We start from the raw sequence: 18381 nt of genomic DNA, 5'->3' as shown, positions 1-18381 counted from the left end.
TTTTACAAAATAATACTGTTGGTTTTTAACCATACTATACTATATGTATCGAATATAAATTCGCCGTGTAGTACAATCGCGATATGAAAAAAAATCGATTTTCCTATATTATCGATGTTTCTAGTTGCCTACAGTCAGTATAATTTCATCGCCGCATCGTACAGCGTGTGAAAAGTGTGAGTTAGCTTTGAATTTTAACAAATTAAGCGTATTAAATAAAAATTGCTTACTGTGTGCCTATTTCAATCCATGTTTGTGTGTCCAGCAGTCATAGTAACAACAACAATGTAAGCAGCAAGGCGTAGTTTCAATTAAATGTCAAGTTACAAATGAAAGGCCGACTCACTCACACGCATACACTCACATATGCGTGTATTCGCCGACGGCGTTGGCTGTGCGCATATGTATATACACACATATATTGGTGTATGTATATAAAAGTGTGCAAAAAAGAAATGAAAAAGTTAAGCAGCCGGTCGGTGTCTTGCTGCCATTGCAAGTATTAGGTCTTTATCGTCCAAAATTGGTGCCTGGCCTTGCGATTTTGTTTTATTTTCGATGGGGTCTTTGTTGAGTTGACTTTTCAGAAGATATAGATAAATATAAAAATTGTTCGTATATATACAAAGAAATCTACATTTAAAAATTTTGAAAATCTATTTTTAATTTATGATTGACCATCGTCGTCGGCTACTCGACCGGCCAGAAAAACACTCAAGCTGCGCCAGAAAAGGCCGATTCATAACACACATATATACACACACAGACGCATATATATATACTCTCTTAGAAACAGGCAAGGAGACTTGAGACTGTTGAGTCATCGCCTGCTCTCACTCACTCATTTGCATTGCGCGACCGGCGATTTATAACGGCCATATATGCCATTTCACTCGCACACAAACTCCAGCGCACAGTTTTGGCATTGCACTCACCGAGTGAAAAATCGGTGGGTGAGCGCCGATTGCCAAGCGTCGGCGGCGGCGGCAGCTGTGACTCACGCGCGCTCTGAGTGATTTTTTCTTCTCAATTTTCCATGCTTGGAGCCACTAAACAACATTTTGCATTCAATCGTTTTTGTCATTCTGTGCAAGTCGGACGTGTTGGGGCTGCTGCTGCTGCTACGTACGTTTACCCTCTGTTCAGAGTGTGTTTGTGTGTGTGTGCTATCTCTCGTTGGATGTGATAGTGTGTGTGCGCTTTTTTTGAAGAAACAGCAAATTAAAATATATATATGTATATAAAAAAGAAAGAAAAGAAAGAAGTATGCACTGCTTTTCGAGTCTCCCATTAAAAATCGACTGATGCGACGCACAAACCAAAAAAAAAAAATCGCAAAATTTCACATTTTTATCCAAAGGAGTAAAATTTAAAATCGCCAAATTATCGTTAACTTCACCTTATATCTATCTATTTTCTACCCTCTCTCATTGCAGTTTAAATTAGTTTCCTTAAACAAATTACGTAGAAAATCGACGATTTTCTCACTCTCGCTTAACTAAATTTCTTAGTGGCGTGAATAGTGTATAACAACAGCAAAAAAAATTTGAACAAGCAACGCGTGTGTGTAAAATACATAATACCCTATATTTAATAGTTTTTAACAACCACAACAACAAATACAACAACAAACTACAATCATGAGCTGGCAAGATTATGTCGATAACCAACTTTTGGCCTCGCAGTGCGTTAACAAGGCGTGCATTGCCGGACACGATGGCAACATTTGGGCGCAGTCTAACGGCTTTGAGGTGAGTACTGTTAACCGTTAATACCATTCAGTTCACAAATCTTGCCCAGAACATAACTTTGTCTTTGGAATCGGCTTTTCGACACTGAATCTTTTCTTTACCAAGTTCAAGGGTGTGACCAGCAGAACCAGTGTATCCTCACACACACACACACACACACACATGTATATACATGCACAGCAACAGCTCCCACTCACACAAAGAGAGCGACAATAGTGTTAGGCAAAAGTGTATACCCCAGGCGGACTTTTTCTTCAATTGGTCACATATACGTACATACGCAGAGCAGCAGCAGCACCCACTCACACAAAGAGCACAATATTGTTAGCCAAAAGTATATACCCGAGGAGGACCTTTCCTTTAATTGCTCCAGATGAAATGAATTTCAGCAGCGAACAAACATTCCAAATTTCTTATATTATTGACATTAAATTAACAAACTCTTTAAATGTAGAATTTTATTTTGATCAATTTTAGTAATTCCAAAAACATTACAAATTTAGTATAATATTGGCATACTTGGAAATTGACAAATTTGTCAAATGTCAAAACTTGTTTTGTTTAATTTTTAAGACTTCAAATTTCAAGTGTGCAAAGGCTATCTAAAAAAAAGAAATGATATTAACACAAAATCAATAGCATACCAGATGAATCTTTACGGGCATTACGAAATATTTTAAAGTATTATTTCAATAATTTATTTGTTAATTTTCGTACATTTAGCATGTTTTCAATTTCCTTTTGGGTTTTCGATACTTTTCGCTGGGCCGTCCGCCATTTATACTTTTATTTCGTTTGATAAAGCAACTCCCACCCTCTATGGGTGTGCACCCCCTGCAAGAGCGCTCTCTTGCAATTGCTTTCTCTTTCTCTCGCCTCTCTTCAGCTGTCACCAACACAGCCGATTGCGCAGCTCTCCACCGCTCAGCTTCAGCCTCTCAACCGTCTGTCTCAGTCACCCACATATACAAACGCAAAAACTTAACAAACAAAAGAAAAACAAAAAAAGCATCCTAAGTGACTGTAAAACTTTTGGGCAGTAGCTATCAAACTGGCTGATAAGAAACTAGCCGAGATGCTGTCAGAGAAGTTAATTATTTATAGCGCAATTAGGCACATCTGGACAGATTGGTTTTGGGTTGGGTTGCTTTGCATTATCAGAAGCACAAATTTCGATTAATTTGTGAGTCATCTGCTCAGGTGGATTAGTCACTCAATTGAGCGTTGAGCCAGAGATGATTCGTCATTTGGAGTGCATTTGATGAAAGGTGTTTGCTTGCACTAACTGAGCGCGCTGTCTTTGTCTGCGAATATAAATACATATATGTATATTATTAGGGATGTGTGTATGTGCCTGAGTTATTTCTCATAGCGGGTTGGCCACCGGCACCCAGCTCGAGTATTTGTGCACTTTTCAACACTGATGTGATAGCGGTGCGTTGTTTTTCCCCTGCGCGCACTCTTTTTCTTACTGAGCTCAGATGAAGTATAAATAGAGAGAGGCTCGGAGAAAGAGTGAAATAGAGAGAGACATTGCCCTTTTACGCGGCTCACCGCTCGACGCATATCATAAAATAACTAGCCGGCCTTATTTGCTCTTATCAACATACACACACAAACACACATGTACACAAAGCACTTCACTCAATAGATTGATATGCACATGTGTGTGTTTATTATCTTTGTTTCCTCTGCAGGCAAAAAAACATTTTTTTATCACTAAAATAATGAAAAAAAAAAAAAAAAAAAAAACTAAACGCGCAAGTTTCGACTTGATTGGAAGTGAAACGAAAGAAGAAATGTATCTCGAAAAAAAAACGCAGCGGCCACAGTGCCGCGTCATCAGCGTCTACAACATATTTTATATGCGAGCCACGTTTTCGCATTTACTTTATATGTGTATGACTGGATGGGTGTGTGTGTGAGTGAGTGAGTTTGTGCAACTTCCTGCTGACTCCTCATACTTTGTCCTTTGTTTGTGCGTCTGTTGCGCCCCCCATTCATGCTTGATTTTTTTTTTTTTTTTTAATTTTCTGTTCCATTCTTGTCCGTCTTTGCCCAGGGGTGGGGCCGTGGGACACTCCCCTGCTTGTGTTTTGTAATATATCAGTTTCTTTTTGCGAATAATATCGATAATTCTTTCATCGATTTGAATAATTTTTGTGCAAAATTTACTTACTCTAAAAAGATTGAACTAAATGTGAACTAGTTCCGAACGATACTCAAAATTTGCTGCTTCTGCACGAATGAATTAATTGTTAAAAAAAAAAGTAAATATAATTTCTTAAGCCTCGGGTAAAAGTGATACTTTTTTTATATAAATATTTTAGTTGCCATCATCATCATCGTCATCGTCATCGTCAACGTCAACAGCAGCTACAACCTTCGTTTTTTGGACATTTGTTGTGTTTGCAATTCTCCACACGGTTTTCGCGTACATCCATGAATCTCACTTTCATTTTGTGGTTTGGCCTCCGTTCGATGTTATGTATTTGACTTTTTTTTTTTTTTTGCCTTTGTTGGTGTTTTACGTGTATTGTTATTTATTTTTTATTTAATTTGTGGCTTATTGCTTTCGCAGTTACTTACTATGTTCGCCTAGCTGAGTTACCTATATTTGTACCTGAATTTGTTTGGTTTGTTATATATATTTGTAATCGTGATTCATTGCAAAATTTGTTAGTAATTTATTTGAATTAGTATCAGCTGCTGTTTGGCATTACCAGATTGTTTTTTTTTCTTATTTATTTTTTTTTATTTTTTTTTTCTTATTTATTTTTTTTTTATTTTATTTTTTTTTTTTTAGAAATGTGCATATATGTATTTGTATGTTTGTGTGCTTGCTTGTGTTTGGCAGCGGTTTTCGAGCCATAAGTTCTTGACTCTTATCAATAACGTTTCTTTACGTATTATACTTTGGTTTTCAGTTTCGTGAAATATACACACAAATGGAGCGTGCCATAAAAACCGGCTGCTTTATAAGTACAAAAATATATATAAGAATATATATCAAAATTTTTGTTTTGCTTTATTGCACTTAAAAATAAGTCATTTATTTCCTTTTCTGTTGCGGCTAGACAGCAGAAAAAAATCATTCGCTGTAATTGTTGTTTTTGTGGTCATTGCCTTGTCTATTTGCGTGCATTTCTGAAAGTAATTGAGTGATTTTGATTAATTTATTAAACATTTTTGGCATACCTACAGCTTTGTTTGCAAAACCGGCTTTATGAACTCAGCTATCTCTCTTTCGCTCTTTGTCTCTAATTCACTCCATCACACACTCGCACACATACGAATACACTCAAACGTTTACGCTCACATTGGAAACTTCTGGAAAGTTTTTTTTTTTTTTTGGCAAAATTCTCTCTTTTGGTCTCTCTCATTCTCCCCTCGAGTGTCATTAACATATTGGCCGCATGTGCCGCAACAACAACTTAACAAATGACTAATTATTAATCATATCGTATCTATTGAAATCTATTAATTTTATTCGCGAACTTTCGTGGCGCTTGGTATCGTGAAGAGCGGGAGAGAGGGCATATTGCAAACTATTTTGTCCTGCAAATGATGTTAATACAAATTTTGCTGGGACAAAGTGGCAACTCCGCCCTGTGGGGAAGTGTTGGCAAACTAGTTTTTGCTTATTACAACTACAAAATCAAGGCAAACGGTCAGCCGTTCCTTACTTGTTGTTGTTGTCGTCCGTGGTGTTGCTGTTGCTGCAGCAGCGGCGTGTTTCGCATTTTGTTAATGAGCTGGTATTCGTCTTGGTCGCCGTCGTCATCTTCATTTCATGGGTGGTGAATGTAGGCAGTGGTGGGTTTTTTACGCTCTCTCGCTCCCTCCTAGTAGGCTTTAGCCTGTTTGAGTGGGCTGTTGCTGATTATAAAATGAATGTGTTTTAAGCTGACGCACGACTCACTCCCTGTGATATTGTGTTTCTTTGTAAGGACACAACAACTCAGGATGCATAAATTTAAAATATTTATGGCACGTGTGCGTGCCGCATGCCTCGTAATGGCATACATACATATGTATATCTATATTATTTTTTTCTTATACTTATAAATCCGAATTCCAATTTAATCTTGTGTCTTTGTTTTTATTTCTGTGCAGGTCACAAAGGAGGAGCTGGCCAAATTGATAAGCGGCTTTGATCAACAAGACCTGCTTACCAGCAACGGTGTGACATTAGCCGGCCAACGGTACATTTACCTCTCAGGCACAGATCGCGTGGTGCGCGCAAAACTGGGCAGAAGCGGTGTGCACTGCATGAAGACGACACAAGGTGAGTGAAAAATGAAAAGAAAATCAAGTCAGAGTTGCCAACTGTCTGGAGAGATTTGTTGATATGTTTGCTGTTGAGTATGTGTGGTACTTTTGTTTAAGGAAATTATTTCGGGTAGTATATTTGTTTGCTGTTAGGTATAAGCAGTATTTTTAAAGGATTTTTATTTATTTATTTATTTTTTAAATATAAATTCTATTCTATTCTTCATACCTCCTGTGGAATATATGAGGTACTTTTTTAAGATTTTTAAGTTGGAGAATATATCAGAAACGTTAACATGAACTGTTATTGTTATCAGCTTTGTTTTCTTTTTATATTATTTATTTTTTGCAATACTTTGTGTGTATGAATAATGTATAGAGGTGCAAAGCATTTAATCTCAAGATAAGTGTTTCGACTTTGCGACTTTAAGAGTAGCCTAAAGCTCTAAGAATGTTGATAAGCATTTAACATTTACGTTGTTGGATATTTATATTTCCTATGCATCTGAATGATGAGCGAAGTGCAAGTGCAAGTGAAAAACAAATAACACCCAGAGCAGAGCAGCAGAGCGGCAACAGAGTCGACGATTTACATGTGTGGAAAATGTGCAGTTAATGTGCTTCCATAGTGTGCCACGTAACAACAGCAATGAACGTAACGAGCTGTAAATTATAGGCAATCATTACGTGCCGCTGCAGTTTGTTGCTCCATTTTTCCGGTCAACTGGTGGCACCTCCTGTGATATATAAAAACATTCATATACTATATACTCAGACAAAGTAAACTGCGGTAACGTTTCGTTTTTCAGTCAAGTTTGAAATAATTTTGTTTGTATTATTCTCATTTAAAAAATAAAGTTTTTTTTATCATTAAAAAGAATATATTTAGTATCATTATTATTATTTATGAATATTATTATATTTTATTTTGTGCCTTACACCTTGTGCATAAAATAAATAAATATATATATTTTTGTTTTGGTCGTGAAAACTCTAGAAAGCAGCTGAGATCATGTGTGTGTGTGTGTGCCTGTGTGTGTGAGTGTCGTGAAACTAAATTTGTTTTGCAGCTTGTTTGTCGACGTCGTCTTCCATATTTGTCTAGTTTGATATATGTGTTAATGTGTATCTGTGTGTATGCGTGTACATATACATCTATCTTTTTTTTGCGGCAACTGTTGCGCAGCGTTGCTGCCCGCTGCCCGCTGCAGCAGCCGCCACAAAGCTCAAGGTTATTGCCATAATCCATTTCAAGTGCAAATGTTGCACAGAATAAGCCGCAAAAGCAGCAGCAAAAGCGAGCAAGTAACATATAAATGGAAATAGGCAAACAAAAAAAGGCATAAAATGGAAATAGGCAAAAAAATAAAAAATAGGCATAAAATGGCAAACTGGTCGCTGCTCTCTCATTCTTTTTCTGCCTGTCTCGCTTGTGTTGACCTAGCGGGCAGCTAGTATGTAGTAGTGTGTTGGTGTGTGTATGTGTTGGCGCCTGGATTAGGCTCTTTGGCCACTTGCTTTGACTTTATTTGGCATTAAATTTGAGCTCTTCGAGGCTGGGCTTTGTTGCTTAGCACTTGAACAGCTGATAGCGCACAGCTTAATATCGATTAAATTACCTGGTACTGCATTTACCGCAAATTACACGCTGCTCAAATGGCCATCGCATTAGCAGTGTTTCTCTGTGTGTGTGTGTTTGTTTATAGCAATTAAAATGCGCGTATAACAGCGCGTTTAAACTGTAATACAACTTGATATGCTTGTTTAATATAACAGCAAGTAGTTGTAGTACGCTTGAAATATTTCAAGGCATGCGGCGCAAAATTTGTGTAATTAAATATGAAATGAAATGTAATATTAGCATTCTGTTCGCTATCAGAGAAACAAGGCAGGCACATTAACAGCATTTTTATCGCGCAATCATCAGTTATCGATTGCCATTATTGTGCGTCCTCTGCCGCTGCCCCTCTGGTGTGTGGGTGTTGCCAGCCAGTTGGGCAAGCAGGACTGTGAGTGAATGTCAGTGTGTGTGTGTCTGTCTGTCTGTCTATGCTTGTATATGTTTACCTCGCTTGCTCTCTTCTTCGTCCGCGACATGGCACTTAACTTTTGGTTTATTGACCCCAGTTGGAAATTTGGTTGGCTTTGATTTGATTTGCTTGGAGCGTCAATCAATTGGGTTAACAACAATTTGCTGCACAATTGATTAATGTAGTAAGCCGGGTAGGCCAGACTGGCAGACAGCCAGACAACAGCCACAAGCATCCACTTGACTTCGACTTGAGGCGCGATTCGTTTACATTTCATCAGTATTTCAATGTAAGTTGCCGACTGTTTGGCAGCCTGGTAGAATTGTCATTCAATATTGTGTTGTGGCCGGTCTGTCCGGTTTTCACCTGGTCCACAGTCTTTCTCTCCCTCGCTCCTCTCTCTGTTTGCTCTCCACGCTCTTTTATTGAGCGTTTTATTCATAATTTTCTTGCTGCTGATGTTGTGTTAAATACAGTTAGTTCTTGTTTCTCTATTGCTGCTTGATGCCGTTTGCTTTCTCTATTTCATTCGTTTCTCTGTGTGCTGTATTGTCAACCGGATAAGCAGCTGAAGATGTTAGTGTGAGTGTGTATGCGTATGCCCCTCTCTCTCTCTGTGTGTGTGTAATTATGTAGCCATGTTGAAATAGCTAAAGAGATTTCTACTAATGATTAGATTGGATGTGTTGAGTATAGAATGTTCATTGGTATCTTTGGCCAGGGTTAATAACGCTTTGTGCTGTCGATAGCATTGTTGGGGCCTAGTAGTTGCCAGGTCTTCCATATATATATATAAATACTGTATATCTATAACTAATAATTTTATTCAATTCTATTTTTTGCTCTTGTTCTCTTGCAGCCGTCATTGTTTCCATCTACGAGGATCCTGTGCAACCCCAGCAGGCCGCTTCTGTGGTGGAGAAACTTGGAGATTATCTGATTACTTGCGGGTACTAGAAAATAACTGAATACAAACAAAAATTATAAAAGCAACAAGAATTCAACACCATCAACACACACCAACAACAACAACAGCAACAAAAACACAACAACAAATTCGCTAAGAAAAACCGTAAAATGAACTAAATAACTAAAAGAAGATAAAAGTAATTATTAATATTTAAATTTATGAGAAATGCCAAGAAAAAATATATTTTTTGAGGTAATTGTGGTCAAACAGATCTGAAACTTAAAATAACAATTTAAGAACAATGTCAAAGAGTGTTTATAAACCATCCACAGCATCAACATCTTAATTGCCCAAAAAAACACCTACAACAAAATTATAAATTTCTGCATTATTATATTTAAACATTTTTTGGTTCATACGATAAAAATAATAATAATAAAAAAAATATACAAAAAACAAAAACCAAACAAAATCTTAAACTCAACATAAGCTAAACGAAAAACGTATTGGAAAGCATTTTGCAAGCAACACAAAAATAATAAGAAGAAAAACTAGAATATGAAGAAGAAGCAACAAACGCAAAGCAACGCAGGCAAATTTTTGAATACTTTTTTTGTACAGCAGTTTAGTACACAAATATATATACACCGATCTAAAAAACATACACAGAGACTAATTGAGAGTGAGTGAGAAAGAGATAGATCTAGGAGGGGGAGAGGGGAGGGTATTGAGAAACCCAAACAGAATATGGAACAGAGAAAGAATGATAAGTCAAGTCAGTCAAGCAGCAGCGAACACACACACACACAGGTAAATACCAACCAATATAAATGATATATAAGTATATGTATATGTATATTTATATATGTAAACTATTTGGAGAACCATGAAGCTCTATTTTTATGTGGCAGGGAAGATACATACACATGCAAAAGAAAACAAATCGAAAATAAACAGCCGCGCAGTGAGCTAGGCAATTTTTTATACCAGAGAACTTTCAGAATATTTGTGTAATATTTGAAAAAGCGAATAAAAAAGTAAGAACTAAACTAAAACAAGAAAAGAATATACACATTCTTTTAGCCATATTTGAAATGTATGCTCATCATTGGGGTGTTGTAGTGAAGGAGTAGAAGAAAATAAAGACAAAGACGATGTCGAAGGAGAAGCAGATTCCAAACGAACACCAACAACACGCACACATTTATCCGTTTTCCAAACCGTCTCATCTAGCCATACATATATAGATACATACATACATGCATACATATAGACAAACATACCTATATATTTGGTCACTTGCGCCATTTGCTCTCTCTTTCTGTATGCGCTTTTCATGTTTGTAATTTTGCAATATTCATTAAAAAAAAAAAACAAAAAAAAAAAACGCTAAGACATCATACACACTTATCGATAAACGATATACGGCAAATGACGCGCATTTCGAACGCTGTGCAACACTGTCCGCCTACTGCCGCCAGCCGTTGATTTGAATGCCCGCGCTTTACAGGATCTTTGCTGAGTAGACAAGAGGAAGAATGACAAGAATTGGGCAATTCAGTTTTGTCATTCACAAACACACATACACACATACATTTACATGCATGCAAGTAATAACGAAAAGTAAATCAAATCAAATATACGAAAAAAAAGAAAAGTAAAGAAAAAAATAAATTTACGAATTACTTAAATCATACATAAATAAATGGCTTTTTATGTTAGTTAAACAAAAGTCCCAACATTTTCCATTTCTTTTTCTCCACAAAGCGTCAAAATTTCATCAAAATTAAAAAGAGACCCATGAATGCATAAATATTAAATATATAATATGAAATTGAAAAAAAAAAGGAAATGAAAAACCATATATAATACGATACTTTAATACTATTGAAATAAAAAACAGAGCATGGCAAAAATCCTGCTCATAAAAATGATAATTATGTGTTTTTTTTTAATGTAAAGAAATAACGGGCCATTGACTTGGTTGTTGGGGTTTCGTGCCACAGATTGCGAATCGATAGTTCAATGAACTTTCCGCTATCAGTGGAAAGAATTTGTAAGCTACTATATATTAAGAAACGGTTCTCTTTGTGTTCCTTTTCTGATTTGCTGTGAAATTCATCAACTTATTTTTAAGCTCAATGTCTGACGTAATTGCGCAATTATTTTGCAGAAATAATATGCAAATATATATAGGAATATTTTCGCACATATGTATATCAATATATTTATATTTTCTCGTTTTCCATTTTCTCACAGCAGCTGCTTTGCGCCTCAGCAATTGACATTTTCAGCATATTTCTTTAATTTTTTTAAATACACATTCACGAAAGTCAAATGGGTATATTGATTTTGTGCACTGTCCACTTTGCTCTCCGTCCGTCTGTCGGCAATTCATTTCGACGGTATTGTAGGTTGCTAGAGATTAGAAAATTAGAACGTATAATCGGGCATACCCTAGAGTTATAGAGACAAGATCTTATCGATCCGCTAGCTAAGGGCAAATCGGAAAATACATTTTCCGGTATACTTGGAAACAACCACATAATGATATAGCCCATATATAAGGGAACGTTCAGCGTTTGGGTCGTTAATGAGTAAGCTGCCGTCGGTAATGCCCGATTGCAATATTCCTACATGCTTTTTTCAGTCTTCTTGGCCCACAACATTGACCCAAATTAGAAATTCTTGTATACACCAGCGCGAAAATCTTCGCACATCTTTCCTTTTTATTTATTTTTTTTGCCACTTTCGCTTTTGAATGAATTTCTTTTCTATTTTTGTTTTTTATCGATTGCACAATTAATCAAGACATATCATTAGCTATCTTTGAGAGTGTGACTGGGTCGAACTTTTATTATTATTTATTTTTTTTACCCATAGCAATTTGTGACTCGTGCTTGTCGTTTTTTCTTAGGTTTTATAGCCCTAACGGCAGCTGGAAATCAACACAAACATTAATTCACTTAATAAAATATGCTAATTTTTCGATTATTTAAATTTCATTTGTAATTTGTGATGTCTTAAATGCGCCTCAATGAAAAATCAAGCTGACTCGGCCTTGCATATTTTTCTAGTTTTGATTTATTTAAAATTGGAATTTGAAATTCAATCAGAAAGACAGGCATATAATTTTTTGCAGTGTTTTCTCCACGCTCTTAGCTAACTGTAAACTTGAATTTCTTGTATGTATATGAAATTAAAATAACAAAAAAGTTCGTTAAAATTAGTTCAGTGAATATTTACCAAGTAGTTTTATGCATTTTAAATTATATAAATTCTGTACTATAATTCTTTTATTAAAGTTACTAAAATGAAAACACTATATAATATGAATACATAGTTAATATTTTGATTGTAATAATAATAAAGATTTTTTCATATTCTAAAAAAAAAAAAAATTTTTTTAAATTGTAGTCCAGCAACTAGAAATTATTGAATTTTTGAAATATAATAAGCTAATATTCTACCAAAATATACAGCTAAATTAAAATTTTACTACTTTTCACAATAAGTAGTAACATAAAAAAAATTTTTAAATCTATACCTTGCATATATACAAATCTGAATAATATTTTTCTCATTTAATATTTTTACATATTGATTTCTATAATTTTTTGTTAATTTCTATAAGTAATTGAAATTCTGATTTTTTTTTTAAATTTAAATGAATTAAGGATTGCTTATTGCATTCAAAATTTGTATATTCATTATTTACAAAAGAGACTCAAAAAAATGAAATAAGAATTTCTCCCATTATTATTTGGTTCCACTTTTGAAATTGGAAAGAAATTTATATTTCTCCATCTAAATTAAAATTAAGTTTTTTAGTTCATCTTTGCTTTCACTCAAACTTTGAAACTGAAGTTAAAATTTAATTTAATTAATTTAGTTGGAGCATTTAATAATTACCCAAAAGAAGTGTTTTTTTTTTTTAAGAAACCAACTGAACAGACGGATTCAAGATCTTAACCTAAATTATACTAGGTGTCTGACTCATGTAAAAAATTTGCCCTGTGGTTAAAATAATCTTTCTAAAAGTTAGGCGAAATAACATTTCCTATTCTAGATCGTCAATGCGCGTCACTATAACATGCGATGAATTCAATATACATATTTAAGATATCCCTTACATACTTACTCTTACATGTTGAAAAGCAAATAAATTACATCGAAGTTTTAGATATGTTCATGGGAACAGACTTATCCGACAAAGTCGGCAACTGCTCTGTTTATCTATATATTTCCCTTAACAAATCAAAGAAAGTCCCGAGACTTCTATAGTTCCGAGAAAATGAAAAAAAAACCCAATAAATTTTAAAGTTGTTTTCATCAATGTTGGGAAGATTTTCTCCTACACAGATAATTCTAGTTCTTGGATACACTTAACTGTTATTGGACAGTGAACGTCTCTCATACACCCTGTCGCTGCAGTCCCTGCTCTAAGATCTTTATTAAAAGATTCACTTACTGCATACACACATAGAAGTACATACGTAGAACTCATCAAGTGTTAAAAAAGTCTTCACTTCACTCAAGAATTTAGAATACACATACATTTAGATGATGAGATGACAAAATGCCGCTTAGAAACCGGTTTGCCCCTCCCAGACGCGCAACTGTTCCACGGATAGCCAAAAGAGGACCGACCAGGGCCCCAGCCGCAGCCAGCAGGGTATTAGACCCTTGTACAGATTCATGACACCCTCCTCTCTAATCAATTTCAAAACGCAGTCAAGCGAATTCTTGTAGTAGAGGCCTTTGCCCTTGTCGTCGGTGGGCTGGTTCATCATGCGCGACTTAATAACATCAGCCGGATTGCTGAGCACACTGGCCACGAGCCCGGCGACCATTGATGATGCCAACCGCAAGGCAAAACCCTCACGCATACCTAAGTGTTTCTTTAGATTGCGTTTACACAGATCATAGGCGCCCACGTCTCCGGCCGTCATGAGGCAGGCGCGCATGCAGCTGGGTCCGACGCCGCGCCACATGCCAATTATTCCGGATTTCCTGTAGACGGTTTGCAGCACATTCGGGAAGCTGGTGCTGCGCGGCGCCAGTCCCAGCAATTTCCGCCTGCCCTCCATTTGCATGCGCACCTTGGCTATGTCGAAGGGATTGGCCAAGGCCTGGGCTATACAGCCGGCGGCGCTACCGCACATGAACGCATGATGTATCCGAATGGACTCTTGGCGTTCGCTATCAACATAGATGTACGGTCGCCGGAATATATCGTACAGCATGACGCGCAGCGAATTGAATATGAAATTCCGTAGCACCATGGCCGAGAAGCCGGCATAGAGAGCCTTGGGACCCTCCTCGACCGCAATGCCATACAATGTCCGGAACATTTTGCGCGGCTTGCCGCCCGTCTTCTTCTGCTCCTCGCCGTACATCTGCATCCGAGTCTTGCCCACGTCCAGCGAATACATACAGCCCTCCGCAAAGTTGGCGCCAATGAATGTGTTGATATAGAGCATCAGTAGATTTTTGAAACTGATCTCCTCCTGAGAGTTGGCTATGTTCCTGGTGAATTGCTTCTTCTGCAACGGCTTCATGTGCCAATAGTCATTCTCATCCCTATTCATTATTATGTCAATTTGAATTTACTAGCTTTATTGAAATCAAATGGATACGATAAAAATAATTTTGACAATAGTTACAAGGAATGAAACACGTATGTTTTTGTTGTGTGATAATATGGACAACATACTAATTTTGGATCTAATCTAATAGGCCTCATCGCCACGCCATCTACGTATTTGCTCAAAGGTTGTCCAGAATATCAGGGTCCACGGACCGATACGTAACCAGTAGGGAAAGAAGCCTTTGTACATTGCAAAGACGCCTTCCTTCTGCACCAGCTTTTTGAAACAGTCGATCGTACCACTGTAGTGGACGCCTTTGCCACTAGGTGCGACCGGCTGATTCATGATCCGTGACTTGACCACATCCATCGGAGTGCTGAGCACGGCGCAAGCGAATCCCGCTATCATCGCGCCCATAAACTGAATCCGGCGATCGTCTGGCATATCTAGAAGGACCATCATCTTACGTTTGCTAAGATCGTAGACACTAATGTCGCCTGAAAATAATAATACCATCGATTAGGCATATTCATCAAATACTCTAGGTCAAGCTTAATATTCCTTTAGAATCTATTTGCATATATGGAAAAGTAGAGTATATGTGGGAAAAGTAGTAGAAAAGTAGAGTTCATTTTCTTGGAAGCTTAAGCTTCGGTACTTTATAGAATATTAGATAGAATAGAATATTTTAGTTCATAGACAAGACACCCTTATTATAGTGATTCCTAGCTCTTTTTGCTTTCATTTTTGAGGGATGGTGAGGAAATATGCGTAATATTACTATTGAACAGAAATATAACATAAATGAACAGGGAATATCCTTATTGGTCGTAGTCTAACTCTTTTCTCAGATCATTGGGAAATTATATACTGATATAATTTGTAAAGAATTTCTTGATTAAAATTCAGGAAAAGCTCTTTTCTATGCTTTTTTTTAAAGCAAAGATAGCCAATACAAGATAAATGGGTATCTTAAATCAACTAGCGGGAATACCTCTAATATTCGTAATTTACAGTACTAGAACGGTACTATTTTTAACTACTATTTCTTTCGATGCAAGATTTATAAATAAAGAATCTTCTAATTGCTTGAATCGATGCAAGATTCGTGAAAATCCTTACTAAAATCAATTCTCTGCTTAGTCCCAAGCGTTACGCAACTATTCCCTGGTAACCCATGTTTTAGACAAGGCATACCTATACAATTCCTGCAACCACTTACCTAGCGTTACGAGTGATGCACGTAACGCATTCGGGACGGTACCCTTCCAGAGGCCTCTTATGCCGCCCGTAGTATAGAAGTAGCGCAGGGCCTGAACAACATTTTTCACACGTGGCTCTTGGCCTAATGAGCGTCGACTGCTCTCCATCTGCATCTGCACTTTGACTAGATCGGCGGGTGAGGAAATGAAGTTGGCTAGACCGCCGGAAAACATGCCGGCAAAGGCGCTGCGGAGAAACGTCAACTTTGGCTTTCCGTCGCGATCTTTAATGATCAACGCGTCGCGCAACGTATCATAGAAGTACATCTTCATGCCAGTAAACATGGAGTGACGAAAGAACATGGCCGATAGCCCGCCATACAAATGAAACAGCCCCTCGTTACGGATTATGTTGAGGGCAGTGCGAAGAGTGCCAGTGTGCTTCATAGTCGCGTACGCCTTGTTTGCTTTTTCGCCCTGGATATGCATGCGGGTCTTCATTAGATCCAGGGGAAAGCAAACTAGTTCGGGAATCCATGCTGATACCACGGAGGTCAAGTATAGCTCCACAAAGGGAGTTCTCTCATTGGTGGATAGGTACGATAAGCGATAATCCGACTTGGGCGCTTTCTTATTGGATACGCATTCTTGTGGCAATATTGATCGCGGCTTATCGTTCATGATTGTAAACAGGTATAAAAGAAGTACTAAAACTCTAAGGAATTTTACTAGAATTTCGTTATAATTATGTTTGTTGTGTATCAAAATTTTGATAAAGTATCAAGGATAAGAAAGTATTTCATAAAAAATCAGACAACTATAGAAAAACAAGTTTATGTTTTGTTTTATAAAACATTGTTTTCCATGATGAGTATTTAGCTGCAAAATATTTATTAATTGTTAAGTTGCAAAGCGCAAATTTTACATTTTGATTTAACTTATTTAGTGTGTTCCATTTCGTTGGGTCATGTCTATAAAATGAACCAAGTAAGTAGGCAAAAACAGTTAAAACAGCATTAGTTGCTAGTATGCACTGGAGAATACCCTACAAACAGCAATCTTTTCCAAAAATTAAATTTTTATTTAAGTGCACTAGAATTCGTTTCTATTATTCAGAGGATTTTTGTTTGTTTAAAATGTATTTCTTGTTTAAAATGGCAAATGAAATAATATTTTATTAGAAATATACATAAACAAAAGTCTATTTACGCTGCGCCAATTAGCAAATAGTCAATCAGCTGGGAATAGAGTGCGGAGAGAGTTATGTTAAGAGTGGACAATGTGAATGTAATGAGTGTGGGTTGTAGTTTGTATTGCTTAGTTGCCTAGTGAGAGAGGGAAAGGTACAGAGAGAACATTCTTGCATACTTATTTGCATGAACATATGTAAATCAATACCCTGAAGCTTTTGATCCCGCTAACTGATGGCGAGCGGCCCTCGGCAAGGAGCGAAAATTGGAATGGTGTGAGAGAGCGAGTAAGATACACTGCGCGTCATCAGGTTAGCGCCCCCCTTTACACTCAACCTCAAAGCTAAATAAAATCTAAACCATCAGAGCTCCATCTTTGAATTTTTTTTACATTATACTCCATTTATTTATCTTTAAAATGCAAAAAGAATGGCTACTGTAACAATAAGGATTATTTTTAAATAATTTTTTTTGTAAAATGTACAAAAAACTTGTTACAAAAATTTGGTCATCAGATTAGCGCCCCCTGCGCTAAATTCAATTTATTTAAGTTAATGACCAAAAATAACACCTGTATTTTAAGCTATTGTTATTTTTAAGTAATATTAGTAGTGCGTAGTGCCGTTTTTTGTTTGAAATTACTTAAAAAATTCGATTAGGAATGAAATTATAAAGTTGTTCAATATTATTCAAGGATATGGTCGACCAAGCGTGTTTAGTACCTTCGATTAACTCTGTCTTTGCACTATAATGCTTTCCGGACTCATATACTTTCCTGATCAACCATCCCCAGACGTTTCCAATGATATTAAGGTCGAGTGAGTATGGTGGCCACTCCATGAGATCAATTTTTTGGCCCTGAATCCAGGAGTTCAGGGATTTGGATTTGGATTTGGAGCATTATCATGCTGGGAAATCTAATGCCGGTTTACAGACAGGTTATAGAAATGCGGAACAGCAGTTTTAAACACGGTGTTATAGTCCTATGCGTTCATGCGCGATGTCAAAAATTGAAGCTTACAAGCGCTGTAGTAAGATATTGCACCCTACATCAATACCACACCACCCCCCCGCCGCAACTGCTTGGAAACCGTTCCAAATAATGTTCTTCTATGCGTAGGTCATGGATATAATAAATTTAGCCATCAGTTCCTTCCAAATTCAATTTTTCTCATCAGAAAAGACAACATGCTGCCATTGGGTAGACCACGTCATGTTCGCCCGGACAAAATTAATGCGTATTTCTTTTCTCAGCATATCGACTGGTGTCTTTTTTTTTATATTCTGTTTCTTTAAGTAATTAACTTTCTTAATTGCTCTTTGGACCGTTGATAAGCTCGTCCTAACACTGATTTTAACCCTAATCTTGGTGGTCGATTCGTGGGAATTCGAAGCTTCTCGAACTAATGCTCTTCTATTTCCTTCTGAAATCACT

The 18381-nt window shown here is 36.8% G+C and overlaps 3 protein-coding genes across 9 annotated transcripts; 1 reads left to right on the top strand and 2 right to left on the bottom strand.

The window, feature by feature from the left end:
- The first annotated feature begins 22 nt into the window (after positions 1-22).
- chic (profilin chickadee) lies at positions 23-10350 on the top strand. 7 transcript variants are annotated; one of them, XM_018002832.2, is made up of 4 exons: positions 23-176; positions 1437-1751; positions 5868-6039; positions 8913-10350. In XM_018002832.2, the coding sequence occupies exons 2-4, from the start codon at positions 1641-1643 to the stop codon at positions 9008-9010; spliced, it is 381 nt and encodes a 126-aa protein (XP_017858321.1). In that variant the 5' UTR covers positions 23-176; positions 1437-1640; the 3' UTR covers positions 9011-10350. The 7 variants fall into 7 exon arrangements, with proteins under 7 accessions (XP_017858321.1, XP_089321419.1, XP_089321416.1 ...); XM_089465293.1 differs by having other exon boundaries at positions 64-176; positions 1598-1751; XM_089465290.1 differs by having other exon boundaries at positions 160-287.
- Positions 10351-13278: 2928 nt separating this feature from the next.
- Ucp4C (Uncoupling protein 4C) lies at positions 13279-14554 on the bottom strand. Its single transcript, XM_018002825.2, has one exon. It carries the CDS (start codon positions 14552-14554, stop codon positions 13550-13552), a length of 1005 nt encoding a protein of 334 aa, XP_017858314.1. The 3' UTR covers positions 13279-13549.
- An 11-nt stretch (positions 14555-14565) lies between these two features.
- Positions 14566-16606, bottom strand: Ucp4B (Uncoupling protein 4B). Its single transcript, XM_018002824.2, has 2 exons — positions 15777-16606; positions 14566-15051 (listed from the first exon to the last, which is right to left on the bottom strand). The coding sequence occupies exons 1-2, from the start codon at positions 16435-16437 to the stop codon at positions 14696-14698; spliced, it is 1017 nt and encodes a 338-aa protein (XP_017858313.1). The 5' UTR covers positions 16438-16606; the 3' UTR covers positions 14566-14695.
- Positions 16607-18381: the final 1775 nt, after the last annotated feature.

This window comes from Drosophila arizonae, chromosome 3 (assembly GCF_054131065.1).
Source record: "Drosophila arizonae isolate 15081-1271.41 chromosome 3, UAZ_ARI_1.0, whole genome shotgun sequence".
In the NCBI taxonomy this organism is placed as follows: Eukaryota; Metazoa; Arthropoda; class Insecta; order Diptera; family Drosophilidae; genus Drosophila; species Drosophila arizonae.
This window is presented reverse-complemented; position numbering and strand designations above follow the sequence as displayed.